This window comes from Crocodylus porosus, unplaced genomic scaffold (genome assembly GCF_001723895.1).
Source record: "Crocodylus porosus isolate Cpor-Errol unplaced genomic scaffold, CroPor_comp1, whole genome shotgun sequence".
Classification (NCBI taxonomy): Eukaryota; Metazoa; Chordata; order Crocodylia; family Crocodylidae; genus Crocodylus; species Crocodylus porosus.
The window spans coordinates 84,014,925-84,026,620 of NW_017728949.1; the positions used below are offsets into that span (position 1 = coordinate 84,014,925).

The window sequence follows — 11,696 nt, forward strand, 5'->3', positions numbered from 1 at the left end:
GGAAGACCCCGTTCGCCACCGCAGGGAGCTAGACCTGGACTCTGTGCTAGTAAGTAGGGGGCAGGGGAGAGCTGAAGGAGGGGGGAGGGGGCCATGAGGACCAGGCCCACCCCTGCCTGCTCCCCCAGCCTCATAAATGCCTCCCATCCCCCGCCCACCTCCCAGACCAACCTGGCAGCAGTGGGTGATTGTAGGGCTCTTTTAAAAAAAGAGCTAGAAGGCTGGGGCCTGGTGGGGCAGCCATTGATGGGGCTGGGAGAGCGGGCAGGGATGAAGCCTGTTTGATTCAGAGATTCAGCCGATTCGGCAGCAGCCAGACCTCTGAATCAGGTTCAGCTGAATCAACTGGGACAGTGATTTGAATCTCTGAATTGAATCACTGTCCCTTGAATCACCTGAATCTGAAGCCAAAGTGAATGCTAGCCTCTTTGCACAGGCCTACTAAACCGTTACTGCAGAAGGCTCCAGTGTTTAGGCTGTATGACAGCAAACATCAACAGAATGGTCTACAGATGCCTGAGGAGGGTCTTGGGGCAGTATTCATGCAGAATTATGGGGAGCATTGGAGACCCACAGCATGTGTTTTCAAGGCATTAACTAAAACTGAGTATCAGCAGGTATGAACTGGAAAAAGTAACTTTAGCTCTGGTGTAACGTAAAAAGTCCCATGTCTTTGTATGAGAAACCAGTATTTAATTAAATGGATAATAAGTCACTGGTGGCAAAGCAAAAAAAAAGGTGGGGGGACGGACGGACGAATTGCAGTTGTATGATTTAAGATCAGAATATAAACCAGAGAAATGTCAGTGGTGGCAGATAATTTGTCTGCAGCTTCTGACTGAACAGAAATAGAACCAAACCTAGAGTTAGACATTGCATACCTTTTTCTTCCTTTTTGTTTTTTAAGAAAATGTGCCTAGTTTCAGATAAATGTGGATTGTAATCGCAGATGCCATGATGCAAGATCAGACTTTGCAACCAGTAATATAAGCTATTAATGCAGAATAGTCTGCAAGATACACATCCAGTCCTTATCACCAGCTTGAAGCAGAGCTGTCAGTAATAGATAGACTCTTGTTTAGAAATGACAGACTTGTTGTTCCCAAAGTATTACATCAGGATATATTACAGAGGATATATGAAGGACGCTTGGGTATAGAGAAATGCAAAAGGGCTAAAAAAACCTCTGTACCAGCCATGAATTAATACGGAGAGAAAAACTGTCAACTTGTCAAATAAAGAGATATCCAAGCAAAACAGCCAATGATAATGACCAAGAAAGAACTGGCCCCATAGATCTCTTCACTTGTGCTGGAAAAAATGCTACGTATTGGTTTTAGATTATTACCATATTTACTTGATTCCAAGACAAGGTTTTTCACCTATTTAACAAAGGGAAAAAAGCCCCTTATCTTGAAACCAAATACAAGGTAGCTGGGAGCAGACAGCTGGAGCTGGGGCCAAAACTGCAGCTGCTGCCTGGTCCTTTACCACCTATACACCCCCTGCACTCCCTGCCCTGCAGCCTCACACCCCCTGCTCCCAATGTTACTTCTAACCCCCTCTTCCTCCCTTCCCCTGCAGTCTCAGGCTTCTGTTTCTCCCACACACACACACACACACACACACATACCTTCCCTGCCCCTGCTGTAGGATATGACATGACTGATTTTCCAAAAGTTAAAAAGCAGGAAAAAGTAATTTACCATCCTGTTCACAAAAACACTTTCTCCTTGCAGCATAAAGTAGTAAAAAAATGGCAAAACCCCATGAAAAATCCTTTATAGAACAACCTTTAAACGTACAGTATTTCAGACAACTTTTAAATAAATTTATTTTAGTTTTGCACAGTTTTACAGCTCACATCTAAGTAACTATGATATAGGGCAAAAAGGAAGGTAGTTCACATAGGCAGCAACATTTTCAGGAAGAGATGGAAAAACATATTAGGCTTTGCTAACAGAAACAAGTGTTCACTCACCCTGCTGTCTAGATAAATTAAATCTTGCCAAAGTGCTGTTCTCTTCACCAAAAAAAACTCCCAAGAAGTCTGCTAACGCTTCATGCTATTTACTGTTAATATAGAAGAATGTACTTAAAGTGAAGGTAAAAGGAACATGTTTATTACACTCAACTGGGGCCAAATTCTGTCACCACTGCCCTAAATTCACAGAATGCTTTGCTGAAGTACAGACAGTAGAGTTTAGCCTAATTTACTCATCCATATTTAAAAGGCAAACAGGATCAATACTTAAAAACCCTTTAATCTTAAAAGGTATATACTTTACTGGGTACAACAGTTTCCTTAGTATTCGAAAAAATCATTCCCTACCAAGCAACAATTCTGTCCCCATACCTCCTTCTTACTTCAGCAGGATTTGGTCTGCTATTTGCACAATTTAATCAAATGAATTTAAAATTTACCTTCTACATACTGTTAGACTAACATTTACCATCAAATGATGGCTTTTCCTTCTGAAAAGGATAAATCTTTCAGCCCTATTTAAAAGAACATCAACAATCCATAAACAAACAAGCTGGAATGCCGTTCTGTGAAGTAGACTGCTAGTAACCAATGTAAAATTATCACTGAAAAACCACCTTTTCCAGCTTTGCATGTAAAACTGTAACACCATATAGTACAGTGTTTTGTAATTTCAGACTAAACTGTATCTATATAATTCAGATTACAATCTAAAACAGGTGATGTGCCAGGATCTTTTTCTAATATTTTCTACTTCGTAAAATTTTTTTTTATAACATATGAAGTATTTAATTAACACACTGACTTTTAACTACGTAACATATTGAAAAGGTATTTTGATGATAATTCAACATTTTAAAATTAATTTAAAAAATATAATCATGTTGCTCAACTCTGATGTGGCCAAGTTTGTGGTTATTGTCTTCTGAGTAGTCATAACCCTTTTCTACCACGATATGATGTTTACAAACATATATTGTTACACAATATATAACAAGTACTAATCTCAGTAAAATCAATGGGAACATTGTGTTAACTTAAAAGGAAAAGATTTTCCCCTAAAAGGGACAGGTTGAAACAAAAATAAAATAAGGATAGAAATCTAAGAAACTCTAAATTCATACTAACAAAGCATAACTTCTGATTTTCAAATTTGTACTTTATCCCAGCCTTCTTTTCCATTCCAAACTTTTCCACAGCTTTTTGGGTCCAATTCCATCTTTTTGGTTAGAGAACTTAGTGCTAGAAGCGCTCCTGCCATGTCTAAAGTATAACTTCCCCATGTCTAAAGTATAACTTCCCCAATGACATCATTGCTTTCCTACCCATGACAGTCACTGATACTAAAACACATTTTTACTAGAGAAAACAAGGTCTAAAGGCATTGGCAGCTCTCAGCAAGCTCAACAGGACCAACTGGTCCTCAGCAACCTCTTCATATCAGACTTCAAGCATATAGCATTTCCAAAAAAATTCTTCTTGTTAGAAATATTTGGCACTCACCTGTACAATCTCAGGGACTCCACATTCCAGAGAACTACGGTACCATCTGCTGCACCCGAAACTAGGTATGTAGAGTCAGGGGAAAATTGGCAGACTCTTACAGGGCTGTCACTGGGTTGCTCCAGCACTGCTAGCCTCTGACCATTTTGAGTGTCCCACAGCACTGTGGTACCATCAGTTGAACATGAAGCTAAAATCTTTCCCGAAGACGAGAAGCAGCAGCAGTGGACCGCATAAGTGTGGCCTCTTAGTGGTGAGTAAGAAAGCTCAGAAAAGTTGTTTAAAGAATACAAGCGGATTGTTTTGTCCATGGAACAAGTAGCCAAGTAGGACGATGATAATGCACAGTAGTTGACATCATCACTATGATCAGCTAAGGTGTAAATTAGTTTCACCATGTTACCTGCTATAAACAAAATGTTCTGAAATTAGAGAGAGAGAGAGGTGTTAATATAGTCAATACACTCATTTTTAGTGCTTCTACATTAAAAACGACATGTGGAGATTTTTTCCACTCATCTACCTGCCTTACCCAGGAAAAAAGAAGGTCCATTGAAAGAAGCAGTTTTTCTCTAAAGCTCATTTGTATTTCCACTGAAAGCAATGGGAATGTGGTCAAGTCCTTGTAAATTAAACCTGTATGTATACTCATCTAGCTATTGCATAGAGGGGTTTCCAGTCTGACATCTACCTCTGCATTGAGGCTGCTGGCATTTAATGGGGTAAGTAGGCACTGTACAGAAAGCTAATGCATTTATTCTATTCTAAGATGAAGATTCCACCATTTAACAGAGGAATCACAAATAAGTCTTAGAATCGCATGGGAGAGGGGGGCAAGCAGCTGATGTGGCACCCACTCTAGCCCTTACTTGGGGTCAGAACTGTAGCCACAGCTGCTGCCTGTTTCCTGCTTCCCCTACACGCCACCATCTCCCCACCCCCTCAGCTTCTTCCTAATCTCTCCGGGACCCAAGCAGCCTCTGCTCCCCAACCTGCCCCTTTCCCTCCCCATCCCCCAGCCTTTACCTTTGCTCCACTCCAGCCCAACCTGCAGCAGCAGTGCACAGCCTGCATAGTTGCTAGGGGTGCTGGGCTGGAGTCGTGCTCAATGCCCCAGATTGGAATGGAGATGGAACCTGCTACCACAGAGCAATGGTAAGGGGAGGCGACAGCACGGAGCAGAGGCTGGGAGGAAGCAGAGCAGAGAGACTGTGGAAAATGGGAAACAGAGGAAAGAGAAGGAAGAAGGAGAAGAGAGACAAAGTGAGGCTGTGGGGGGATGGCATAAGCAGGAATCAAGCTGCTTGATCTCTACACCCCTCTCCCCCCCCACATCATCTGCTCCCCTGTAGCAATAGGAAAGACTAAAGACAACCCTCCAATAATTAGAATATATACATAGAAAATTATTACTAATTTATAAAAAGAATTCTACGTATAGGATCTAATTATTAGGAGGTCACCTGAAATTCAAGAAAATACAGTAATCAAACTTAACAATTTACAATACATATGACATGTCCAGGAAAAACTTACTTTATGGGATCAGGTTCCATATTTAAAGCCTAGAGACCTTATTATGTTATTTACCCATATCCCAGACTAAGTTATTCCCACCAGTCAGCATGGTGGGAGAGAGAGGGAAGCTTCATTTAGGATTTGAGTACCAGCCCAGGGCAGGTGAGAGCTCAGCTCTGGCTTTACCCCCAAGCTGAAGCCCTATCTTTCCCAAAACCCCAGTCCCCTGGAAATCCCAAATCCAACCAACCTCAACTGGTTCTGGTGACTTTTAAGCCTCTTCTAAGCAGCTGTAATCATGCAGAATTGCTAGCAGTGTTGTTACTAAGTTGATTTGCTCCAATTCTGCTCTCATGGATGCAAATCAGGAGTAACTACTTTGGAGTCAAAGAAATGACCTCTGACAGAGAGCAGAAAAAGAGTCACTTGGGGAAATCAATCCATACCAGTTCAGCTGGTGCTAAAACTAGAACAAGAACACAAACTCAGAAGGGGCTCCAAGCCCTACTAGCAGGACTACTGTTTGGGCTTCACAAAGAGTCAGCTGTGAATAAGAGCACCCCAGTCACTCCGCCCAGTGTTTGCCACTGAACAATTTTGGTCTCATGATCAGAAGGAAGTGCAACGTCAAAGAAAAGGGCTCTATAGCTCTCTCACAGGCTTCCTAACCTAATGAGGGCTTTAAACCAGGTTCCCTGGGGGAAGGAGAGCAAAACCCTGAGGTAACTGGGGAAGTGGCTGACCAGGAGGAAGCACAAACAGAAGGGGGCAACAGGGGAGGCCTTTTCATTCTTCCTGGGAAAGTAGGTCAAGTGGCTAGTTACCTCAGGTGTCTGTACACAAATGCACAGAGCCTGGGAAACAAGCAGGAAGAACTGGAAGTCCTTGTTCCACAGTCATGGAACTATGATGCAGTTGGAGTAACAGAGACTCAGTGGGTTACTCTGTGCGACTGGAGCACTGTCATAGATGTTTATAAAGTGCTCAGGAAGGACAGACAGGGGAGAAGAGGAGGAGTTGCGCTGTATGTAAAAGAGCTGTATGATTGCTCAGCGTTCCACTATGAAACTGGAGATAGGCCTGTTGAAAGTCTCTGGGCTAGGGTCAGAGGGGAGAGCAACAAGGGTGATGTTGTGATGCGTGTCTGCTATAGACCACCAAACCAGGAGGAAGGGGGTGGATGAGGCTTTCTTCAAATCACTAGCAGACATTTCCAAATCACAGGCCATGGTTCTCATGAGGGAGTTCAATCACCCTGACATCTGCTGAGAAGGCAATACTTGCTCAGACAATCCAGGAACTTCTTGGAGAGTGTTGGGGACAACTTCCCTGTGCAAGTGTTAGAGAAGTCAACTAGGTGTCATGCTCTTTCTGATCTACTGCTCATAAACAGGGAAGAATTGGTGGGGAATGTAGAAGTGGATGGTAACTCAGAAAGCAGCAACCACAAGATGACTGAGCTCAGGATCCTGAGGAAGAGGAAGAAGGAGAGCAGCAAAGTAATGGCCCTGGACTTCAAAAAAGCAGACTTGACTCACTGAGGGAACTGATGGGCCAGATTCCTTGGGAGGCCAGTGTGAGGGGGAGAGGAGTCCAAGAGACCTGGTTGTACTTTAAAAAAACCTTATTGATGGTGCAGGAACAAACTATCTAATGCACAGAAAGATTAGCAAGTAGGGCAGACATAAATGATGCATGCCCCCGGTGGGTAGGGGGCATAGCAGCAGCAGGAACCCAGCGGCAGTAAGCGGGAGAGCTCCCGCAGCCACCACTGGCAGCGGGGAGGTGGTGGCAAGCACTAACCAAGGGTCGGTGATCACATGCAGCCACCACCTGCAGCATCAGTAGTGGCCAGCAGGAACCACAGACCACCTGCAAATGCTGCCAGCAGTGTCAGCAGGGTGGCAAGTGGCAACTGCCCACAGGGGGAGCACCACCACGCTCAGGTGGTACACCCTCTACATGTTGCCGGATGGCAGAAGACCAGCTTGGCTTAGCAGGCAACTCTTCACTGAGCTAAAACAAAAAGGACGCTTGCAAAAAGTGAAAACTTGGACAAACAACTAGGGAGGAATATAAGAGTATTGCTCAGGCATACAGAGATGAAATCAGGAAAGCCAAAATGCAATTGGAGTTGCAGCTAGCTAGGGACATGAAGAGTAACAAGAAGGGTTTTTACAAGGAAGATCAAGGAAAGCATGGGTCCATTACTGAATGGGGGAGGCAACCTAGTGACAGATGATGTTGAAAAGCTGAAGTACTCAATGCCTTTTTCACCTGTCTTCACAGGTTAGGTCAGATCCCAGACTACTGCCCCTGACAGCATAGTTTGTGGAGGAGATGAGCAGCAAAAGTGGTAAAAGAACAGCTTAGGAACCTGAACCTGTTTATTTAGAAAAGCTGGATTTGTACAAGTCCATGGGGCTTGACACAGTGAACCAAAGGTGCCAAGGGAGTTGGCTGATGTGATTGCAGAGCCTCTGGCCATTATCTGTGAAAACTTGTGGTGGTTGGCAGAGGTCCCAGATGATTGGAAAAGGGCAAATATAGGGCCCATCTTTTAAGAAAGGGAAGGAGGATCCAGGGAACTACAAACCCGTCAGCCTCACCTAGTCCCTGGAAAAATCACAAAGCAAGTCCTCAAGAAATCCATTTCTAAGCACTTGGAGAAGGTGATTAGAAACAGTCAGCATGGATTCACCACGGACAAGTCATGCCGGATAAACCTGACTGCCTTCTATGATGAGATGACTGGTTCTATGGATGCAGGGAGAGCAGTGCATGTGATATACCACTATTTACGCAAGGCTTTTGATATGTTTTCCCATAACATTCTCGCAATCAAGGAAGTATGGGTTGGATGAATGGACTGGACTGTAAGGTGGACAGAAAACTGGCTGGATTGTTGGACTCAAAGGGTAGTAATCAATGGCTCAATGTCTAGCTGGCAGCCACTATCAAGTGGAGTGCCCCAAGGGTCGGTCCTGGGGCTGGCTTTGTACAAATCTTCATTAATGACCTGGAAGATGGCAGAGTGCACCTCCAGCAAGTTTGCATGACACCAAGCTGGGGGGGAATAGTAAATGCACTGGAGCAGGTGTTTTCAACCTTTTTGCATCGTTGTAGCCCCCAGCAGCCAGACATGTGATGGCAAGCAGCCAGACACCAAGCAGGTGGGGTGAGGGGACAAGGCGCATGGCCGGATGTGGAGTGGCAGCAGCCGGCACGTGCAAGCTTTGCCTGCCCCCTAAAGACATCTGGCTGGGCAGGTGGCACTGCATGGTAGTGTGGGATGCTGCATGACAGCGTTCTGTGCCCGCCCACCCACGCATACCCCCCTAGGGCCTTTTCAAGTACCTCCGGTTGACAACCTACTGGAGGGTAAGATTAGGATTCAGAAAGACCTCAACAAATTGAAGAACTGAACAAAAAAGAAATCTCATGAGGCTCAGTAAGGCCAATTGCAGAGTCCTGCACTTGGGATGGAACAATCCCATGCATCAGTACAGGCTGGGGACGAACTGGCTAGGGTAGCAGCTCTGCAGAAACAGACCTGGGGGTTACAGTGCTGAAAACAAGCCAAGAGTGTGTCCTTGTTGCAAAGAAGGCAATGGCATATTGGGCTGCATTGATAGGAGTGTTGCCAGCAGATCAAGGGAACTGATTCTTCCCTTCTATTCAGCACTGGTGAGGCCACGTCTGGAGTACTGTATCCAGTTTTGGGCCCCCCACTACAGGAAGGAGGTAGATAAATTTGAAGAGAATCCAGCAGAGGGCAACAAAAATGGTTAGGAGACTGGGTTAGACTCTGCACTTGTCCTTATTGTGCCTCATGAGATTTCTTTCTGTCCAGTTCTCCAATCTGTCGAGGTCTCTTGGAATCCTAACCCTACCCTCCAGTGTATCTTCTACTCCACATGACTTATGAGGAGAGGCTGAGAGGGTTTTTAATAGCAGCCTTCAACTACCTGATAGACGGTTCCAAAGAAGATGGGAGTTAGACCAGGTACGGCCCACAGGCTATATTTTGCCCATATCTGGCTTGCTAATTGATCCTATCCAGTCTCCCAGCCACCACTGGAAGCCTGAGTATGAAGGGCTGCATCCCGCACTGTACTGCTCTGCCAGAGCTGGGGCCAGGCTGGACAGCATGCAGACTGTTCCACCCCCCACCGCCACCCAGCTTCCTATTGGTGCTGCAGCTGTGCAGTCCTGGTACCATGGCTGTTGGCATCGGGACCAGGAGTGATGCAGCATTCCAAGTAGCCATCCTACCCGGCCACCATGATGATGCATTGTGGCCACTAGAGGAGTCCATACCAGCCATGAGGGGACCTCAGCCTGGGGCAGCAGCCCCCAGGTTTTTTGGTGTAGCACAGTGGCAGCAGCACATCACACCAAGTCAGTGGGAGGATGGCTAGTCTGTGCAATGCATCATACCACGTCCTGTACAGGTCCCTCTGCCAACAGCTGCTATGCCAGGACTGCATAGCGCCGGAAGGAAGCTGGGCGGGGAGGAGTCATTTTCACTCTGCACAGCTTAGCCTAGCCCCAGCAATGGCAGGGCAGAGCCATGTGCTACAGTACACAGCCCTCACTCCTCAGGCTCCTGGTGGCAGCTGGCAGACCGGATAGAATCAACTAGTATGTCCCCAACTCCCCACCACCCTCTTCATGCTTTGCGCCCACCAACACATTTTGGTGAGCTGTTAAGTGGCCCTCCAGCCCAAATAACCGCTCACCCCAGAGCCAGACTGCTTTCAGTGATGTCAGGTGACAGAAGAAGGAGCAATGGTCTCAAGTTGCAGCAAGGGAAGTTTAGGTTAGATATTAGAAAAAAAACTCTCACTAGGAGGGTAGTAAAGCAATGGAACAGGTTACTCAGAGAGGTTGTGGACTCTCCATCCTTGGAGGTTAAGACCTGGCTGGACAAACCTTGGCTGGGGTGATCTAGGTGGGGAGCTTCAGATAAAAACTGCCTCTTTCAATGGTCCTACTTTTTCCAGAGTGGTTGGACTAGATGACCTCCTGAGGTCCCTTCCACCCCTAATGTTCTACGATCATTGCACCTGGTCACTTTGCTCAAGGATGCTTTTAGAATGATGGCGACATGAAACCACTTACGTACAGACCGAGGTTTTGAAATCTGAACTATCCCAGGACAGTGTTACACTGTATCTATGAACAGGAAAAGAGAACTAGACTGCAACATGTGAACAGAGTGAGGATAACTGCTAGACCACTGGAGACCACACTGGGGATGCAAGGATGGTGCTAGCTAGTAAACACGCAGAAGACATGACAGGCAAGACACACAATTCCTCCTGCAGATTTCGTTTCTGTTTGCCGTCTTGGCTAAAATCTAGCCAGTTTTTTCCCCAACCCGCTTCACTCTTCTCCCACAAAGCACCAATCTCTCCAACCCCAAATTCAACACAGCTTTTCCCAGACCCATTTCCGCCAGCGCTGGTAATTTTTACGCTCGTCCTAAGCAGCTGTGCCGATGCTGACAAAAGCCGAAGCAACAGCGCGACCGGTGTGGTTACTACGCAGACTCGCTTCAGCTCCGCTGCTGCTCACGCGCAGCAAGGACCAGCTCTAGAGATGAAGAAGTGACACTTCGTCACCGCTGGTTCAAGAGCAGACAAGGAGCTGCTCCAGGGAGTGCACTCGTGTGCCGGTACCCAAACCACAGTAAGGGGCTTGGGCCCAGAAGGGCCCGACCAGCAGAGCCCCTGCTCGGGCTTGGCCAAGAGTCAGCCGAGCCCAGCATCCCCGCGCGGCACAGGGCAGGGCTCGGCCCCAGAGGGCGGATCTGAGCCGAGTGGTTCCGGGCCCGCCTGGCCCCGCTCTGAAGCGATGGGCGCCCCCGGCCAGGCCGGGCCGAGCCAGGGCAGGCCGGGCAAACGCGCCCCCTCCCCCACCTACCTCAGCAGCGCGGGGTTGGGGCCGCCTCGGGCAAGTCACGTGACGCAGCGCCTCCCCGCTCAGGTGCGGACTCCGCTCTTACCTGTACGCACGTGACCGCCCAAAGGTGCGCCCCTTACCCCGCAGCTCCGCGCCTGCGCAGGTCGCGCCGGTCCGGCTCCACCCGCGCCGCGCGTCGCGCGCCGGGGACGGGGGCGGGGCGGGCTCCGTGCTGGCGGGGAGGAGACGCCTCGCACTGCTGTGGGCCGGGCGCCCAGGGGGCCTGTCCTGGGGCCGGTCTCTAGCGCGCAACTTTGCGGCTGGCTCGTGACTGCACAGACCTGCTTGTGGCGGGGGCGGTGCGATTCCCGGGTGATGCGTGGGGGGGGTTCAGGCGGGCAGGGACTTCCAGGGAGGGTTGCCAACCCCCCAGGATTACCCTGGAGCCTGCAGGAATTACGCGGGAGTCGCCCCGCAGATCAACGACGGGGCATTTATTAAAGTAAATATTAAATGTGGAATCCGTTGTATACAGTGTGTGCTTTTAATACGTGTTCAGTGGGTTTTTAAAAGGTGACGAGTCACGTGCGTTTGCCTTCCTGAGGTGAAGTCTATACACTGTAATGCTGCATGGGACGAAGCCTCCCAGAATACATTCAAACAGCAGCCCTACCTCTTGTCCAACCCCTTCCTATCGTCCCTGTCCCTGCTCCAACCTCTCCTGGCCAGGCCCCACAACCGTGACAGAGACATCCCAGCTTGCCCTGCCCCAGGAGAAACACAA

The 11,696-nt window shown here is 47.7% G+C and overlaps 1 protein-coding gene across 2 annotated transcripts in view; it reads right to left on the reverse strand.

Moving 5' to 3' along the window:
• Positions 1–11,019, reverse strand: part of WDSUB1 (WD repeat, sterile alpha motif and U-box domain containing 1) — a 62,841-nt gene extending 51,822 nt beyond the window's left edge. The window contains exons 1-2 of one of the 2 annotated variants that reach the window (XM_019554181.1): positions 10,934–11,019; positions 3,488–3,909 (exon numbers count right to left, since the gene is read on the reverse strand). In XM_019554181.1, coding sequence (XP_019409726.1) covers positions 3,488–3,885 — 398 coding nt within the window. In that variant the 5' untranslated portion in view covers positions 3,886–3,909; positions 10,934–11,019. Of the gene's footprint in view, positions 1–3,487; positions 3,910–5,255; positions 5,391–10,933 lie in introns of those variants that run through there. The other variant, XM_019554182.1, reaches the window with a different exon arrangement.
• Between the last annotated feature and the right edge of the window lie 677 nt (positions 11,020–11,696).